We start from the raw sequence: 20824 nt of genomic DNA, 5'->3' as shown, positions 1-20824 counted from the left end.
TTAGCAGTCACTGTGTGCATATTTAGCAACTTTAGCCAGTGACGCCAAAGTCGTCTTCAATAACGCTACGGGGCCAGATGGCTTGCAGTCGCACACCATAAATTCTTTTCTGCTATTTCCATCTTGTATTTACCCAGCTCAGTGTGTAGCAGCTACTGGCGTTGAAGGCTTCCTTTTTCAGAAACATCTGTGGTTTTGATAAGTCTTTGTAGGTATGGAAAAGCCTGAAGTCCTTCAGCTCCAGTTCTCGGAGCAGGCTGTACCAGTACCGCACCACGGTGCTGTCATTGCCGCTGACCTCAAACCCAGGCCAGTGGATGTGCACCTCAAAGACCAGCTGTCCTATCTGCTCAACAACATCTTCCAGGATCAGGTTTTCCAAAATTTTCCACTCGGCGCTCTCCACATCTGCCTTGAGGACATCAATCTGCAACAAAAACATGAAAATGAGAGGCTTTGCAATTACTGTCAGTAACATCTGAGGCCAGGTTTGTCCATTTTATAATATATGTAATTGCTCTTATGTACAGTTCCTTTAGTGTTTAAAAAAATTAAAAAGCGTCAGAACATCCTTGGGCTGAGAAGTAGGTGAAGTTTCTTGCTTGCCGGTTCACAGCCCTTCTGCTTCCAACTCCTGGCCTGAAAAGCTTTGTACCTTGAGGTGTCCCATGCAGCTGATCCTACAACCAAAGCATGTTATTGTTCTGTCACAAATCTTGTGGTGGCATCAAAGCTATGGAAAAAAGAAACCCACCTCACTAAAAAAAAGACACTAAGGCATTGCTGTTCCTTCTTTCTCCATCACAAAATCCTGCGACAGAACAAAACATGCTAACAGTGATTACTTGCACCACAGTAGAGCAGGGCCCTCGTGTGCCTGATGCTACACCCCACCCAAGTGCAGGAGAAGGCCAAAGTGAAACGAATACTGTAAGCAGCTCAGGTCACCAGTTACCCACGGCCAAGCTGCTGTCTGAAGCTTCTGCAGGCATCACTATGGATGCTGAGTGAGGAGGCAATTAATAAGTGAAATTAAAACAGTGCCCTGTGTTTTAACTGCAGCTCCTCCAAAGAAAAAGGGATAGCAGGAAAGAAGCCACAAAGTTGCTTGAAGGGAAAAAGACAATTAATAAGTGAAATTAAAACAGCGCCCTGTTTTAATTTTAGACCATTATTTAATTCTGTCGTTACAATATTCAGCAAACCAACTTCTCACAGCCCAGCACAACTGTGGGTTGACTTTACTTGGCAATTAGCTGGAAGAGAGGATTTGTATGCTTTAATAGAAAAAGAGCATTTCATCAACGTTTCACACCTGCTAGAAAACGATGACTGCAGAAGTGCTCACACAAGCTGCAGAGCTCAAGGGCCCGTGTTTCCAGAGCCAAACAGGGGAAACTCCCCCTCCATGAGAGCGGAGTTTGCCTGTGCCGGTTCCACCTGAGCTGCTGCTTCTGCCCATCTGCTCACACTCAAGATGCAATTGAATTTAAGAGTCAAGCAAAGGTAGTCAAGAATAGTTTAAAAAAACAAACAAACCAAAAAAACCCAGGCAGCCTTACCCTAACCCTCAAGGCAGTGTTGGAAAAGGCACCTGTGCAGGTACAGGAGTGAACTTTGGGCAGGTGATGTAAAAGCATCGCCAAGGCAACTGCTCCCTCAAGCCACGAGGCACACGCAGAGCACAGGAGCAGCCATACAGAGTCCTCTCCTTCCTCAGCTTTAAGAGGGTCTTTGAAAGAGGGCAGAAACCAGTGGGAGGTGAAGAGCAGCTTCCCAACTGCAGATGCACAACCCAGAGTAGGGAGACAAGAGGAGCCCTGGGCTGTTCCTGTTCCCAGTGGGGTGAAAGGTAGGACAATGGATGGGTACTCCCACCTGTCTTACTACAACCTAGAGCTATGCCGTGGGCTGGATAATGCTGTTACCAGTGGGAAAACAGAGGTCATTAGAGACAAACAGCGTGGAGCATCAGAAGGGGACCAGCTAGGAGAGTAGGACTGAGATCTGAGGACCCTGTGCAAGGCAGCTGCCATGGAGGGCTCGGTGATATCCTAGTTTCCAATGGGGTGACCACGTATACCTTCCTTTATTCTCTGGCTGGCTGGCCTGGAGGCACCAGGGTCTGATCTGATGAGGTGCAGAGCGCTCACAACCGCGTCAGCTCTCCTCAGGGGCTGTGCTCTGGTGCTATGGATGGACATGGAATGGCAAGAATCGGTTAAATGCTTGCCGTGTCTGGTCTGCATCTGTAAAACGAGGGTATTAACCATTGAACTCCTACTGCAGGGTGCAAGGGTTGTGCTCATGAAGGGCTGTGAGACTTTTGTGGGACAAGCTGAACGCCACCACATGTTCAGAGCAGGACTTGGGGAATGGGACTTGAATGAGGTCCATGGTCACAGACCAAATCATGAGAAGCCAAGTCGCTGCCCGTCTGCTCATTAAGGCGGCATTGTGCCTCCTCCGCACCGAGGGAGGCAGGGGGCCAGAGGAAAATGACTGAGGGATTACGGAATTAAAGCCCGTATTGTGGCATGTCCGCATGGGGAGGGGAAAGGAAGGTTGCATGGACAACCTTAGCTCTGGTATTTCCTAACTTGACTCTGCAACAAAGAGCTTGTCAGTCTGTCCGTACGTGGGTCAGTGAAACAGTTTAGCATAGCGCTCCTTTGGGTTCACGGGGAGGCTGAATGTAAATGCTGCTGCTCATGACATTTCAGCTGAGAACTACTTCACGGTTGAGCTCACTTGTTTCCCTTTATACATTTAAATAGGTTACTTATTTTTCAGATAGCAACTCGCAGCTCCACCTGTAATGCAATTTTGTAGGAAGTTTTGATTCCACACAGGTGCAATCGCCATAGGACTGTGCTGCCGCACTTGAGAAACCACAGATTTTATCTTTGCGAGATTTCTGTAACTTTAAAAGTTACAGAACCCTTTTTCTTGTGGGGGTGGGGGGGGGAGCAGGGGGAATGTTTCTGAGTGTTTACTTTTGTCTTCCCATGATTTTGCTTTATGGCAACCATAGGACATCTTTTTCCTGTGGTAATGTTTCCAGTCATCATCCAGGTTGGTTTGTTTTTCTCTCATGACATTTAACTGCTGCTCTGGCTGCTCAGCAAGCACTCCGCACGCTCTGCACCCTATTTGCAAAACTGATCCAAAAAGTGGCTGCTAAATAGCGTTTCAGTAGGATGAAATGAGTTACCACAGTAACTGCTTGAACACATACTGAAATGACTGGGAAAGTAACACCACACTAGTGGGGATGTGCTGCATACAGAAACCAGAGGCTCTTTGTTACCTGTAGTGCCCTGCACTGCTCGGGGACCCAGAGGGAGGACGATACCTGTCTCTATCTACCCACCAACTGCTGTGACAGTCTTCCAGGCAAGGGGTCCATCTCAGCCCAGAGTCTCCATTTTATGCCACGGCTAGGGCAAAATAAATGGCAGAACAGCTTTCTGTCAGAGTATACAAGTGTCCTGCTAACACTGAGTGCAGGTTTTGTGACGATTAGACTGCTCGGGAGAGATTTACCCCCAGTGATAAGCAGCGCACTACTGATAGGAAATGCACTACCACCTTCCAGATGCCTTTATTCAAAGTGCCAGTGAAAGGATTAGTGGACAAACCTATAAATTCAGAGCTCTAATTCACCTGGGAACGCAGCTGGCGCTGGCTGCTGAGAGTAAACCCTGGAGGGCAAAGATCTACAGTGCCTGAAGGTGAAGGATGGGAGTCAATTGCCTGCCAGTTTTGAGCACTCACAGACTAAGGCTGGTTCCTCTTATCTTCCACAAATCCTCTTATCTTCCACAAACTAAGTAGGTTATCACAGAAAAGTAAAAAAATGTGGATTTTGTAATGTTTTCTTAGTGTTTAGCTCCCTTGAAAAAGCACTGCAGCATTGTACCAGTTACACTTGGAGACAAAAAAAGGCCTTTCCTCATGCACGACCAAGCATATAAAAGAGCTGAAAAAGAATGCGGTTTTAGTTAGCGAAGGTTAACACGTACTGTATGAAGGCTCATTTCTTCTTTTTAGGGTAATGACTTGTTACAACAATTGCATCATTTCCTAAAGCGGAGATCAGACCTCTGTTTGCCTTGATCGTTTTTGAACTACCAGGGTTAACGGGGATTTCAGGCTCTGCGCTGCCCCGTGGGCACCATTTAAAGCTCCCCGTGGAGGAGTGTCAATTGAGAGCGAGTAGCTGGAGGAAGCAATTTAGCTGTATTACTTCCAGCGCGAACTCAGCATGTGGAAACGGTAGCCAGGAAAGGCAAAAATGGCAAATGCGGTACAGGTCAGGCAAGGAGGGCCCCTCCTCCCTTTCCGTGGGAGGAAGTTCTGTGGCGTAAGCTGGGAGCAAGGAGAGGAGAGCTGGTTACGGCTTTCAAGCAGGGCAGTGGAGGTGAGAACCACCCCGTCCTCCTGAACCACAGGATTCGAGGCTGTGAGAAATAACTCTCTGATCCTGCTCCCCGACACCCGCTTACCATTTTGACACCAGCTGTACAGGAAGACGAAGTCTGCTTGCTTACACATCATTTTTTCCCCTCTCCATCCAAGTACAATTCTCTGTTTTCAGCAGACAAAACTCTAGAAAAAGCTGTTTAATTCACATTTTGATAGCACACGACTTTGCAGGTAACAAACAGGTTCTTGCGTGTAGTTTTTTTAAACATAGCTTCCCTCTTTTCCCATCTGCAACCTCTCAGCACGACACTTCCCTCATTTGCTTTCCCTTCAAAATGCATCCAGTCCCTCCTCACCACCAGCCAAAGGCTTGGATGTTAAGTCCCCTTCATTTCTTTTTATTCTGAGCCGAGGCTGTAATTGATGGCAGACAGGATGCCACATAGCCTAATAGCAAATTATGTTCCAGTCGCTTGTGACTGCCCGTCCCTGTGCTCCCTGGGATTGGTGGGAGTGGGAATGATCCTGCCTCTGTCTGAGCCATCCGGAGGGGAGATGGGGACTGCTGTGGGCATGGTCTGAGCAACACAGACACTGAAATCAGGAGAAAAGTCAATCATCACAACTGGTTTACAGTGGTGTACAGCTCCAAACAGCAGCACTTCTCCTTCAAATTACCTCCCTTCCTTCCTACTCACACTTACACCCCCCTCCATGATGGCCTGTATGGCCAACTTCAAAATGACTCTGGGACAAATGTGTCATCTGAGATTATTTGCTCCCAACACGACAGGTTGGGCACATCTTCAAGTATCTGCTTAAGGCACCAAAGCCACAAAGCCAGTTTGTGCAGTTGGGTGCTTACATGGTTTTTGGTCTGTTTTTTACAGTAAAGGGCAACCGTCCAGTTGAAGTCACACAATACCACCAAAAGTCACCGTTGAAGTCACGCATCACCAAAACAGAAAACGCACAGTGAGCGCAGACGAGCTTTGTTCCTCTGCTCTCACCGCTGATGCTCTGCAGCCTTGCGAGTGACAGAGAAGTCTCTTTTTCCCCCCCAGTTTCTGTGATGTGCTTCCATGAAAGTGTTACACAGCAGGGGCAGGATATTAACGGTCACTTTATGTTACCTCCACTTAAGCTAGAGAAAATGTTTCAAAATCATATTAAGAAAACTTATTTGACTTTCTCTGACGGCAACAGCTTGCCAGAAGCAGTAATGGTCCCAGACAGACAAACGTACCTGTCCGGAAAGCCCTCCCGGTGCATGCAGAAGGCATCAATCTCAGCTGCATGCTCAGGAGCACTACAAGCACTACGCCTGTGCTGACCCACAGGGGGCTGCTCCCAGCGAGGACCCACACAGGCACCCCAAGTGACTCCCTTCCACAGCCGCAGAGCCCAGGTGTGGGGGCCACTTGGCACTTTCATTCCCCACTTCTTCCCTCGGTCTCTGATGCCAAACATTTCCCACATACTCTCTCCACCTGGATGCGATTTCCCTCTGAAGACCCATTACAGAAAGAGAGACACCCCCGCCCCCCCTCCAGTCCAGCCCAGTCAAGCGATGCCACTTACTCCAGTGGACAGGCAGAGAAGAAGAGGCCTTTTAGCTGGTAGGAGGTTTTTTTTTCAGTGCCACTTTGTACCAGCGGCCAAAATTATCTCCGGAAAAACAACTGCCACCTGACTTAGGAGATCAGCATGGCCTGAAATCCTTTCTCCCGGGCTGCATTTGGTCAGGAGGCTGTAGGGTTTCACCTGTAGCCTTCCTGTCATCAAACACACCTTTCTTCACCATAGGATTAGTTCTTGGCATCTTCCCATCTTAACTCACTCTGGGCACTGGACCAGACAGCAACAGCAGCTCACTTGTTAATCATCTTCTGGTCATAAAATAATACATGTCCCCAGGCCTGAATTGATTTTCAGACAGGTTTCATGGCTTTAGCTAGCATTACGCTATAATGACCTTAAAGCTAGAGGTATTGTGCTTAACATCTTGTCTAGCTTGCTACCCAGCAAGACCAAGTGACCCAGTGAACAGGATCTACAACCCCCAAGCATGTGGCAGGCCAGCACTACACGTCGACAATGCTGAGGGAGAGGACCTTCCCTTCACAAAAATCCTAAGCACCAAAGATCTTGGTTCCCCACCTCTTTAAACCGAGACCAGTCTCCAGAGCAGGCAACAGGAACCTCACTGCTAGCTGAAGACTCAAAGTGATGCTTTCTCAGAGGAAACAGGGTGAAGAGCCACCGTGAGGACACGAACCCCCCAAACAGTGACCTCCTTGCCTGCCCAGAGTGGTAGCAGCTCACAGGCTGGCATCCCTGCTCAGAAACACTGTGCCCCAGCTCCCATTTGCTGTTACCTTTTTCAGTTTGCACGGCTCTTCTGTTGTACGGAAAAAGATGAAAACAACGTCCCCTCACCAGGTCCCTCAATCCAGATTGCCCAAGTGGGAAAAACCCCACAAGGGAGCTGCAGAAACCCTGATCTTAAATTATTTATCAGCCTGATCATTAGCAAGAGCTCTGCCCACTGAAGCCCATGCTGCAAACAGATGTTTTAAATATTGCATTTATTCCACCAGCAGCCAACAGCCTGGACTGGAAGCCCAGTCGCTCCGTGCACAGCCCTGGCCGAGTGCACGAGTTGCTTTGCAAACCATTCAGCCATCTAATCTCACAGGAGACATCCCGCTGCCCGCTCCCCCCACCCCTCCCCCCCAACGGGGGAAAATCCTTTCATTTCTGTTCTTTTGATCTTCTCTGCCAGACCCTGCTGGATGCCTGTGGGAACGGATGTTTACTCAAAAGAAGAAATGCTGTATGCTGGACCCTCAAGACTCTTCATTAAAGGGGAACAAACATTTGCAGTCTGTTTGTGTTGCCCCAGCACCAAGCAAGGGCAGAGGGACCTGGCTCCATGCTTCCATAAGGTCACGTTATCCCAGCCTTGCTAAAGGTGAAAGCCAGCAAGAGTATGACAAATGCATTACAAGGGGACAAGTCGGCACAGGAGGTTTGCATGAGAAGGCAAATAGTTAAGCAAATAGTAAAGCCCCAAGGAGCAAGACCCTTGAGCGTGTGTGCGCATGCAAGGGACGGAGGGTTTAGGCTACCATAAAATGGCTGTACGTAGTAAACAGTGTTTTGGCTGCAAGATCTGCTATTGTTTATTAATACGGTGCCCATGGGGGGCTTCAAAATGTAAGTAGTTGAAGAAAGGGCTGAGTCTCATCTTCAAAAAACATTCACCACACCTTAAAGAACATCTCTTGCAGGATGAGAACATGCAGCCCTGGTGTAACCGAGTAGCTCCAATTAAATCTGGTGGAAGACCTGGTTCCCATCTGCACTAGCCAGTGCAATAAAGTCCTTTAAGACTACACCCCTTCATGGGGATCTATTTGTTTCACTCCATTTCTGGTCCAAGGTGCCAATCTCCCTCTCTTCTGCTTCATTGTCTGTCTGTCCACCCTGCTGTTTGCTTGCAACCATGGCAGAAAGAAAGCTACATGTTCCTGAAAACATGAATAAGGAACACCCTGAACTGTTTGCACAACTACCAGATTTTGTCCTGGACAGGCAGTGGCAAGGGGAAAGGAGAGCTGCTGTGGCTTTGACCTCTGGATTTCCAATTTTTGGAGAATGGTGGGATACCTTAAACTGCTGTCGGATCAAAAATGAGACCAGAAAGGATCCAGACACTAAGGTGAAAGTATTTAAACAAGAGACAGTCAATTCCAATGACAAGAATTTGTAAACAGTGACCGGAGGAGCAATAAGCTACCAGGGACAAACGTGGGGGGAAAAATTACATTTTTTTGAGAGATCTCTTAAGTGCCCTGGATAGGGCATTTATCTAAAGAGCTTGTTAATGCCAATTACTCCCTGGAAATTGTGAGAAACATGGGTAGCAGACAAAGACCAGGATGCTTATGATAAGGGTGTTGCTCTCAATTCTCATAAAACCATTGTCATATCATGGACCACCACCTGGAGCAGACATCGAGCACCTTGGCCGAATGAAAACCCTACAAATTCACATTACCTTGCTTAAGCCAGTGTTAATGGCTTAAGTAGGAGTTGGGAAGCATGAATACAGGACTGAGCTCAGCAGGTGCCCTGTATCTGGTACCACCTTGTGAAGCAGGGCAGGTTCTCCAGGCTCCTGCCGAACTCCAGTTTCGGTGGGAGGACAGAACCAGGAGCGAGTGGCTTCTTACAGCAGCAGCATACCAGTGATGACTCCACAGTGCCTGAAGCGAGTGCTGTGACTCTCCTGAACGCAACTGTTTGACACTGAAATAGTGGTTTATGCTGCTGCTATCGAAAAGAAGGTAGAATGGCATATTAGTGCACCGAACTGTGCTGGGAATTGAACATAGCTTGCACAGCCCGCTAGTAAAGCTGGGGGAAAGAAAATTTTTAATACCTGCTTTTTCTGAAGGGTCTTAACAACCACAGCAAAGGCAACAAAAAAAGAAAATAAAACCCTAAAAAAAAAAAAATCCTTCCTTCTAATTTTTAGCAGACAAGAATATGCTTTGAAAGTGTTTGGGTTTGGTTTTTTTTAAAGATGACCTCTATAAGTTGTGTTTCAACAGCCAAATACTGTCATTACAATTCAGGCATTGCACTAGCCCTTTTCCTAGGGGAAGAAAAGGCTATGGATCGCACCACATTCAGCCAACGGTATCATTAAAAAAGATCTTTGCTCCATGCCTGACAATTGCATACTAAACAGCACCTTCAGGTTGCTCCCTAGAAACACCACTATTCTTAACAGTATCTTGAGAACTGCTCCTAGCAGCGAGAATTTAAATGAGGCAAAAGGATGTGTAAGGGACCATGAGAAAAATCCCATAAAGGAATGTGTATGAAGCATTCCTTGCAAAGGAAACAGAGAGCAGGAGAGGTGGTGAGCAGTAAATCACTGTCCAAAGATCTTTGCTTCCAGAAACATGAGGTTGTCAACCCCATTTCTCCTTGCAGCCACACTGTTCAATCTAGTTACAATTAAAATATTTTATACAGCAGCAGCCTCAGCTGACTAAGAAAATACAGACCAATTACCACCTTGATTTCACTATCACTAAAATTAAAAAAATATATACAACCAGGGAAGAAACACTGTGTGCCAGGAGATTGTAGATTACTCAGGGGCAACCATTACAAGGTTCAGAAGGCAGCATTGCCAACTGCAGCTGGAAACATGTGCACCAGTTTGATCACCCCTTCAGCAAGTGGAGTAAAATTTGCCAACTCACTGCTGCACCCCCAGACAAAAGGTTCACACGTGGCAACCGTTAGTGCTCAAACTGCAGCTCTGCCTTAACTCCAGGGAAATCGGTCGCGTTACACAGAGTCTGAATTTGGCCCACCATGTACAACCATAACCTCAGAGGGACTGAATGCATGTGTTACAGGCAAAAGACCCCGCAAGAACTCAAATCAAATTACAGAGCTAGCGGCAGATGCTTATTATAGAAAAACATGCTCTCCAGCTCTCTGAGCTTTTGCTCTAATGGGATGAGTTAAAAAAAAAAAAAAAATTACATTTTCTGGCTAGCTTGCCCAATGTTATTACCTCTGTCACTCTCCTTTTCAGCACAACCAGCATGGAAATCAGGTGTGTGAGACAGGTTTGCAGAACTTTGAAGTCCTGATCCCAGGACTTGTCAGACAGATGCTGAGCACAGACAGCATCTCAGATAGACAGATGCTGAGCACAGAGCTCAGTCTGTGGGCAAGTTGCTCAAGATGGGATGCACCTCACCCAGCCTTAGACATCTAAACCCAATCCAGTTGTCAAAGCTCCCTTTATAGACCACAGAGAACAGGAACTTCTGAAGGGCAACTGGAGATGTGCAGGTCACATCATCCAGCCTGTTTTAAACATTTGCCCTTGAATGAGATGAACTGCAGCTTAATGGTTTCCCTTGAGTTTATGAGGACCTCAACAGCTATCTCAAATGTAGAAATATAAGTTAATGGAGGGGAGTTCCATGCTCCTCCATCCCCTGGCAGGTCATTTATTTAGACTATAAGCTTTTACAGCAATGGTATTACAGCTGCCTGGTGCAAAAGGGTCCAGTGCTAACGCGGGACTTTACTGTGCACAGTTACTCCTTCTACAAATAGGCCAGGACCAGCCATTTACACTTTAAAAAAAAGGCAGTGCTCTGGGACAAGTCCTTGACTAGTGTAAGCACTACTTAGCAACAACTAAAACATCAGTGAATTATCAACATTCTTCTCATACTAAATCCAAAACACAGCACTATGCCAGCTACTAGAAAAAAAAACCCAAACAACTCTATCCCAGCCAAAACCAGCACACTATTCTGGCCCCTGAAGACCTGAGGTGTGCATAATAGAGTAATTGCATGGATTTGGTTGCTCCAAAACTTAAACGTGGACTTCCCCCAACCTAGAGAGGTAGTTTTTTGTTTTGTTAATCAAATCTCCATGCACAACTATGTTGTTACACAGTTTTCCCAGGGCTTTTCTTTTATACTTACTTGTGTACTGCAACAGAGCCGATTTTAAACCAAAATGGTAAATCGATTTTCTTTAATGTTTGCTCTTTCACACCAGTCTTCACAAAACTGAAAGTGCAGCACAAAATAGACTCTATAGTATCTGCTTTAGGAGAGGAGCAAGTGATAAATTACTTGCCTTGGAGGAGATGAGGTTATTAATCAAAATGGCTTCAGGGTGTAGTGTTTTGAAGTTGTGTCAAGTATTAAATAACAGGTGAAAGGGAGGAGGTTTTTCTTTCTGAAACCTTAAATCTAAGCCCATTCAATAAAACGAAGCAGGCACCTGCTAGACAGGTTGTCACAGAAAAAAATCTTCATGAAGAGCCAGTGTAAATTAAAGCCTTCAAGTAAAAATCAGGACTTAAAAGATTGCTTTGCGTTTCTTTTCATAATAAATGACAACACGGTTTGGTCTCTTACACAATTTGTTCAAGCTGACTTGAATGGCAGGAGTTGAACGCAGGCAGCTCTGCTGTCCCCCGAAAGTTATACCTATGAGCACTTTCTGATTAAATGAAGGTTTTACTTTGCATTCTCGGATTCTCCTTTCCAGCTTAATTTGTTTTCCAAGAAACCACCTCATCCACTGCTGAGCTATACTGCCAAGGAATGCAAGCTTATAGCACTTACTGATGGCATCACATGAGATTTGTCCTACAGAGCTCCAGAAAGGGGAAAACTACTACTGAAGGAGAAGTCTGCACGTGTGAACACGCATGATTTACTCGTGCATGCCCATTCAGGACAGAACAAACTCCTGCTTGCTTCTGCTGCTCAGGGCCTTTCTGTGAAAGATTTTAAATTTTGCTTTATAGCATAACTTTTGTCATGTAGAATACATGTAGCAGCTTGGTTTGAATTTCTGGTTAAGGGTTAGAATTTTTTGTAGAGGGGATAATGTTGGGGGGGGGAGCTCGCATTTCAGTATGGTCTCTTTATAGCTTTATTGCGTACTAAAAACTGGGCTATATGGAACACAGCAACCTTCTGAGGAGGACACTGATACCATACACAACACAAATCTACTCTGGGACTAGGTGAATGGTTTATTTAGACAGCTGAATTGGCCCCTTTGTAACTGAAATTCAGATTGATGATCTCCTTGCAAGACCATGGAACCAGCTAGTTTAGAAGAGCACTGGGATATATATTTGACACTGTCTCCCACAGCAGTCTTGTATCCAGGTCAGGACGTTACAGTCTGGATGAACAGACAACCACATAATTAAGAAACCAGTTGGATGGTTGGGCTCAGAGGGCAGTGGTTGTACCCCACCTGGAAGTCAGTTACAAGTAGAGTGCCACAGGGTCTACACTATGATTCATCCTGTTTAACATCTTTATCAGTTACCTAAAGGAGGTGTTAGATATGACCCCCTTGCCACGTTTGTGGATGTCACCAAATTGGTGGGACCAGTCAATACCCACACTCAAGGGCAGACCTGCCATCCAGAGGGACCCAGACAGGCTGGAGGGATGGGCCGACAGAAACCTGATGAAATTCAACAAGGACGAAGGCCAAGTCCTGGAAAAAACTCAACGGTTTTCAAGACCAGAGTGCATAAAGCTTGTTCAAACCTGGTCTGAATTCAGAGCTTGCCTTGCTTTGAGCAGGGAATTGAACTACAGGCCTCTCAAGATCCCTTCTGACGAATCATCCAGCAACTCTGTATGAAGGAAGTTCTCCATCCAGCTACCACTAAGCCATGGGGAACACCAGCACTGTGGCATCCTCACCCCAGTAGGTAGTTAGAGAATATGAAAGCGAAAACTTTCACAAAGTTGAACTCCACTGCCATAAAAAAGAAAATCCCATGCATTCAGTGGCTTTCTCCCTTTTTTCCACTGCTCAGCAGCAGCACTACAGAGTGTGCACGTTCAGCAAAAAGAATGGGGGGGTGAGGGGGCGGGGGAGATAAGCAAGATCAATTTTTACATCTTTATCCTTTCCTCTGGCCGATAAAATACTGCTCTTCTTAGACGATACACCAGTAAATTTTCAGTTTATATATGTGTACCAGGAAACGGGACTCTTATAACATCCTTTGGAGATTATTCCAGGGCTTAAAAGATTTCACACTCTAACAGTTCCCCAAAATACTCTGATGACATGTTTCCTTTGTCAGTCTCATCCTAATATAGTACTAGGTAAGTCCTCTACCTCCAGGCTATTTACACTCCCCAGGGAACTGAGGACTATTACGCCACATAGCAAATTAGAAAGATCGAGTTCTTTTTAATCTTTCCTCAAATCCACTCTAATGCCCAAAACCTGTTTGTATTTCTTGCCATAACATCAGGATGGGTTTCCCTTTCTGTGGATAAGGTCCCAGTACTGACTGCAGAATAGCAGGTGTGCTCTCAACCGAGCCAGAGTGTAAACGAACGCCTGCAAGTTCTTTGATTCCCTTGCACACAAAACCTCCGAACTGCATGTTTTCTTTTCAGGGCTACAATGGCAAGAACTCCAGGAGGCCTTGTCTATCCTCTCTTCATCAGCCCAATCCAAAATATCTGACTTTGTCAGTGGAAATAGTCTCAATCACTTGGAAGGTCTTGGAGCAAGTCCCAAATCTTGAAGAATAAAAGCAAGGAGAAAATGAGGCATTAACTTCAAATGTAGCTCCCTGGAATTCCTGCCTTGAAGCGGGAATGGAAAGACTTTGAGGGTAGGCAGAAGGATTTTTAAAATTAAAAAGAATGGGACAAAGAGCGTGTTTTAACTTTCTAATTGAAAAAAAGTGCTTTGGAAATTTTCTATGAAACTGTTTTGAATTAACTTATTTATTCAGTCAAGGGAACATTCCACTCACAGTCACTGGAAGAATGAAAACCTGAATGTCACAGTATTTACTTTTATGTTCCCTTCATAAAGTGAGGCTTATCAGTGTCTTTATGCAACACACAACTTCTCAGGCTGCCTTCCAAATTAAAGAAAAACTAAACAGAACAATGTGAGGAGAGTCAGCCTATTCAGGTACCTCACAAATAGGAAGTAACAGAAGATTGCAGAGTGTATAACAGCTTTATCCTCACCAGGAGAAAGTCAGCCCCTGACTTCACTAATGCCATAGTTTTGCACAGGCGAGCTACTCGAATGCTGATAGAGCAAGAGGCTGTAGACACTGTTCATAATGTGCCAACACACTTAACCAAATCCTAATCTATGTGTACACAGCTAGAGGAAAGCCTGACTGCATGTGTTACATGTGCATGATGTTCCTTGGCTGCCCTCCAGCCGGCTGCTTTCACGTCAGATAACTTTCGCCCAGACAATTACTCCGAATTCATAACTACACCCTTCTCGCTCACAGAACGTCTTACAATCGCTCTGTACTACCATGATAACCTGAGAACTGACTGTTCTCAGCAGGTCTGGTAAATCACAAGACTCATACACTTCTTCTGGATCAGGTCATTAATCATTTTCTCTGTGACTAATTCTTCTAAAATCAAAACAATCAATGTAAGGCACATGTCAAAGGAAAGCCATCTTTCTCTCCCCAGATATTTCACTAATGCACAAGCCTAGTATAGTTACAGTATGACTAAGAAGTAGGAAAAAGCCTTTTTTCTGCTCTTATCTTCAAAATGGTCCAATCAGTAGAGCTGAACTGAAAGAAAATACTGATGAAAAACAAGTGAACTGAAAAGGACATCTTGCATTTTATAACAAACCAAACAAACATTGTGCTGCTTTGCTTTGTAAATCTTACAGAAAAGCCTCTTCTTAGCTCAGGCTGCCTATTTCTTAAAAAAACAAAGACAAGCAGAACTAGCTGCAGGCAATGAAGTGTATTAGCATTTGCATTCATGCTTGTATATCCTTCGAAGGAAAAACTCTCTTAAAAGCAACCTAAGGAACTTCCTCAAATGTATTCTGGCAACAGTTATGTGAGACTTGAAGATTTCTGATGTCTTTACAGTTCTTAAAAACAAACTGGGAAATGTTAAAAAAACCCACAGATTGCTGCCAGTTTCAAAACAGGATGTTTTTGTTGTTGATGACTAATTAGGACCAGTGACATTGAAAATGTAAACAACCCATCCATTACCTCTTCTAATTATTGTTGCAAATATATTTTTTTTCTCCTTATGAACTTGGCTGTATGAGTAGTTAAGCACTCATACTCAGGCAAAGACCAGAACCTCCACAGGACCGAAAATACTTGCACGCAATGTCACCAGCTAGTTGAAGGGAAAAGGGCGGGGGGAGGAGGAGGAAAGTATTTAGTGTATGGCTGGTGATTTAAAATCAAGGTGGCTGTTATTAGCACACAGAAAAAGCAAGACAGAAAAGGCAGCCCTACAAGAAATGCATTGCAAGTATTGCTGAAGAAAGACCCATTGTCAGGAGATAACCTTGGAAAGTGCCCGAACTCCTGAGACAGCCAGGAGGAAGTTCTGCAGCTCTCCCAACACCTAATCCTGCAGTCAGAAACCTGACCCCCAAGTCCTTACCTTCTGATGTCCAAATTCATTCAATATCGTGCCCAGCTTCTTGGTGTTGCTGTGAAGTTTATGAGCAGCTATGGCTGGATTGGGATCCCTCCAGTCAATGGACAGGCGATGATACCAGAGGTGTCGACCCTCCTGAATGTGTGCTGACTTGATGCTGGGGTCAAAGCGATGCACTTCACATCCACTGTTGGCCATGCTGATCTCAAACTGGTTGTCATCATTGCCTAGCCTATGAAACAAAAAATATGTTAACTATTAATGTTGCAAAAAGAGCTATTCCTTCACAGCAGTAGCAGAGTTGTTACACAGATGTAAGAGAAAGATTGCTGCTAATTTGGCAAAGAGCCCAAAGAAGAAGAAAAATTAACAGCCCCATCATACAGTATTGTTGTCTCGGTCCCTGTCTCGGCAAGGAGAAGATGTACTTTACAAGCCTGTGCCATATTCCCACCTCCTATAGCCCACTGGATCACTAAAATTAAAAAAATTCTGGTATTTACCATTGCAGTCACATGTCTGGACCACAGGCCTTCCCTAGTCCTCCAAGCTTCTTCCAAACGTGCACTAAACCTTAAACTTAATCAAAATTACGCTGTTCGATATACACACATGTAGTGCTGGGAAGAGAATCACGATTTTTAAATCAGCACTTCAACCAGTTGTACTAATTGAGAATATCCGCTGTGTACTAACAGCATGGCATTTATCTATCACACATAAAGCATTAGAGGGCAATACTCTTAGAAGTACTGTCAGAGCAGCTGCTACACTACACCATAATTATCCTTAGAAATGGTGTGAGTCTGAAACAATTCTGGCTATTTGCATCAATATGTAAAACATGATACATTTTAAATCATGCTACACTATGGTACGACCTTAAGCCAGCACTACATGTTTTACATAGATGAGATACTGATAAACTAAAATGAATCCGACTCATGAAACGATGTTTGGAAGAGTCTACATTTAGGAAGTTAGCAATACGGTATGATGCTTGCTGTAATACTGGCTAAGCACAGTGTAACGATGCCTTATTAGAAGGTCTTCTCCTCAACCATGCCCTTCACGCGTGCTGGGAAAGTAGGAAGAGACGGGGTTTGCAAAAACAGCCCAGCGTGCTTTTAAGAACAATTCAATTTCATAGGATTAGAGGAGGTTTCTTTTAATACATTCAACACACATTAGGAAAAAAGTTCATAAGTTAACCAAGTGAATCAATGTATTTGTTTGCGCGTGGCCTTCTACAGAAGGGACACCGATGAACAAAGACCAGTGTAATCCCTTAGGAATGAGAAGCTGGCTAAAAATGAACAACATGCAAATTGCCGGGGACAGTCACAGCATTAGAGTGATGAGCCCACCAGCGACTGACGGACACATGCATCCGTGGCACACTTCTAACACTACCAGCTGGTACAACCCACAGGGCTGGATGCTTTTGATGCAGACAAACCTCATGCTGCCTCCAAACAGATTGCTGCTCACGTGGACTGCAAAGGGAGGTTCACAGTGGCGCAAAACAGAAAAAAAAAAAATTTAGATGAGGGTGCAAAAGGTGCTGATATATCTTCTGGCACTCTAGCTAACAGCTCAAATTTATGCCTGAGGAGATATCTAACGAACAACAAATATTTAGGAGAGACAATAAGGTAATCTCCAAAAGAACTGGTTTGAAAAATGCCTGGATCACATGTGATCATGCTAAAGGGATAAGGCAGCATAAAAAATGTAGACAAATGAGGTCTCCTAAGAAAGATTTTGTGTTACTTAAAAAGGGACCATGATTTTAAAAGAAAGGTGTGGGGGTCACAGAAGACTAGGGAGGCCCTTCCCTAACATCAGGAGAGAGCAGCTGCTGCCTCCAGCAACAGCAAAATAAAAAAATGCTAAAGACACCGACCTATTTTTACTGTAGAGGAGAAAGCTCGGTTACAGCGTCGGCCGTTGCACGCAGTTCCCTGCAGCAGGGGTAGAGGTGGCCTTTCAGAAGAGCAGGAGCAGCAGCATCCTATGGATGGAGCCTCCTCCGCCGCCTTTAGTGGAAAGGGAGGGCTGGCTGGCACTGCTCCCCGCCGGCAGCAGGGCAGGGATGCTGACCCGGGACAGAGCGCAGCACAGCAGGGAGCAGTGTCCCTTGGCTGTCCCCTGCTCCCGGGGTTCACAGCGGGTCACGGTACACAGAGCTTCATGCTTGGAATAAACACTGGGCTGCTGCAGCTTGCACAAAGGGAGCATCGTGCTTGGCTCCCGACGCGTCCTGGAGTGCAGCAAGCACCCAGGTGACACAAAAGCTGCTTTGTCTCCTCCAGCACTCCATCTCTAGTGGACACCTGTAGCTGGTCCTGCCCGATAACTGCAGGTACTCCAGCTCCCACAGGGACCACAGGACAGAGCCGTAACAACGTGCATGTTACAGTTCAGCTTTTCTTTTCTGTGTTCCTCCTCCTCCCCTTCTTTCTCAAAGGAAGACAGCCCAGCTTTGCAGCTCAGGAAAAATGCAGCATCCCCTGCCTGGATCCTAAAGCCCCTACACTTTGGATGTTACCCACCTGGAAGGGCTTTTATACGGTGCTGCAGAGAGACTCTTTAAACCTCCACTGTTAAGTTTCTGAAATCCTATTCTTTATATTATCCCAGCTCCAGTGCCTGCCTGTGGTGTTTGTAACAGACTTAGCTTAACCTAAGCAGATTTAGCACTAATAGCTAGAGCTTACTAATGTATATTGCAATTATGTATCATACTGGGAAATCCTGTCCCCCACGCAAAAACATTGCTGCCTCCCAATAGTGGAAGCAAGTAATACTAACCTAAAACGATGTCCAGAAGTTTCAGGCACTGCTTGCTCCCATTCACAAGTAACCTCTTCTATAACATTCAAGGAAGCAAAGCCTTAAGCAGCATGTTTTGTTCCATTTTTGATGAAATATGGATTTAATTCAGGATTCCCAGTAACACTCACACTGAACTTTCACATTTGTCCTCTATCCATCCCCTCCACAGAGAATGTTCTTCATCGGAAGCAGCTGCTCCCCCTTTGCTCTTTATGAACTGTATGAGATAACAAAAATGTTTAGAGGGGATTTTTGTCTTACTCAGAACAAAATTACTTTTCTGCCTGTCATAAGCTAAAGGAAGTGAGTCTGAGAAAGAATCCAAAGGCTGCAGAAGTAAACTGGAGGATTGAAGACAGCTCCTTCTTAACTTCAAATATTTCCCTTTTACTTTTTAGCTGTTTCATGTGATGGTTGGGTATTTACACATGCATCTGATGACATGGCAGAGCCAACATCAATTTCAATCTCTGCTAAGCCCTAGTGTTCCATCAGGACAGAAAAGCTGGCATTCAGGCTCCCTGTACCATACCCAAACCAGCACCAACATATAAAGCATCAGGATACATGCACTAGCTCAGATTCGTTCAAAACCATTAACAAGTTATCTTTATGCTGGTCAGCTTCATACCAAATCTGCATCTCCTAACACAGATGAAATCAACTCTGCATTGTGTCTACTGGCCAATTCAACAAAAATACCATTCTCAATCCATATTTGGTCCATAGCAAAAGGGAAGAGGGACATTAATACAGCAGCTCAGGTCTAATATTAATGACCATGTAACTTGAAGGGCAAGGTCTAGATCAATTCCAACTTAACTTTGAGCACTTTGCCAAAACATCTAAAGACAGCAGCCACATTACCCCAGACTTTCTCTGATAGCTACCTCCAGAATGTTATTTAGCTTAGCTGATTTTCCACCTGAATGTGCCTGCCTCTCCCTACTGACTAGTAGAAGGAGCCTCAGGCAATGAGCCTGTACTACAGTCAAGCAGGTAAAGTCTGGACCTGAGCATGGCATAATACAGCATCTCTCCTAACTTGCGTAGGAACATGAAAAATGGTGGGGAAAAAAAAAATTATGTAAACCTGTATTTTGCATTAAAACCAGGCAGGTATAATTTGAAATAGATTGCAAAGAACATTCAGAAAATAAGAAGCAACAACAGTCAAGAGGAGTTCACTCTCCATGTGTGATTTGTCTCTAAGGGGCATGCGACTGTTGTTCTGCCACAGAGCAATGCAGCTGAACAGAACCTGCGAGCCCCTTGCCCTCTGAGGAATTTGGTCTTTACAGCTCAATACAAGCTCCATGCAAATATAAGCCCACCCAAATTAACAGAAAACTCCCTTTGACTGCAGTGTACTCTGCATCTGCTTTATGTTAGTTGCTGGTGTTAACTGCCACGTCCTAATCACTGAGAAATACCACCCAGACACAGCTCCTTGGTATCCACCTTTTGTAAACCCACAGCAGCAAAATCACAGAAATACACTGTGCTGGTTCAAGGGAGATGAAGCCTCTCAATACACCTCTAGCCTAAAGCTGGCTCCCAGGACAGCAAAGGCAGTTTTATTAGGCTGCAGCCATGTAGTGATCTCTGTGAAATGAGCTCCAGATCCCAGCGACCGTTCTCCTAATGCACCCGTGCACTGATGGGTAATGCGAAAGGCCAGTGACCTGACAAACTCTGAGGACTGACCTCCCTCATCCTCCCGGGAAGCAGAGTGTTTTATTAGCGGGGAAACAGGCTGTATTTGTGGTTTTACTACCTGTGAAAGCACTTGTTCTGTGAAGAGTGAAAACTTCAATCTCAAGTGCTGTAAACATCATAAACACTACAAACGTTCTAAAATAACGCTGCAACTGCCATTATTATTATCGCTTTGGCACATGTCACCCCTGATGTGCTCAGCAAACACTCTCATATGGAAATGTACCATTTTGTCCCAGGGGTAGTTAATGAAGTATTATAAGTAATGCTGCTGAAGTACCTGGCAATTATGCAAGTCATTTCTGCTCAGGGAAGATGCTGTAGGCTTCTTGGTTTATCTCACTAATTTCCATCTTCCTCTACCACTCACTACTCACCATTAAGCAATTTGTTTTTATACTGATATTAGAAAAGCAAAGGAAAACAGAGACCCTCATGGAGAAAGGTTTTTCCCTAAAAACACAGTTTACAGAAGCATATCAACATGTAACAAACACACCCGAACATCTATTAAAAGACAACCTTGTTGCAGCCCGTGCTGTATTTACAGAGCTTTTTTGAAGCTAGGTGTTATAAAAAAATTTGCTGTCTTTCAAAGACAGCACTTACCCAAGGGAATAGAGACGGCATTGCTTGCTTCTGATTCGATGAATGAGGCTAAATCTCTCATCAAGACAGATCGACCAGGGCTTCTTTGCGGTTTCAGAGTACCCTCTCAGGCTGTTCAGGTTCATGTGCTCACATGAAATCTGTTGAAATCAAAGGATGTTTCATTTTAAGACATGACTTTTAATTTGTTTTTAATTTGCCTTCTGGGGAAAGAG

The 20824-nt window shown here is 44.9% G+C and overlaps 1 protein-coding gene across 1 annotated transcript in view; it reads right to left on the bottom strand.

The window, feature by feature from the left end:
• Positions 1–112: 112 nt before the first annotated feature.
• Positions 113–20824, bottom strand: part of METTL24 (methyltransferase like 24) — a 33489-nt gene continuing 12777 nt past the window's right edge. The window contains exons 3-5 of the mRNA XM_009644748.2: positions 20610–20749; positions 15447–15675; positions 113–427 (exon numbers count right to left, since the gene is read on the bottom strand). Of these exons, the coding sequence (XP_009643043.1) occupies positions 113–427; positions 15447–15675; positions 20610–20749 (684 nt within the window). The remainder of the gene's footprint in view (positions 428–15446; positions 15676–20609; positions 20750–20824) is intronic.

Source organism: Egretta garzetta, unplaced genomic scaffold, assembly GCF_000687185.1.
Source record: "Egretta garzetta isolate BGI_Z169 unplaced genomic scaffold, ASM68718v1 scaffold138, whole genome shotgun sequence".
Taxonomy (NCBI): Eukaryota; Metazoa; Chordata; class Aves; order Pelecaniformes; family Ardeidae; genus Egretta; species Egretta garzetta.
This window is presented reverse-complemented; position numbering and strand designations above follow the sequence as displayed.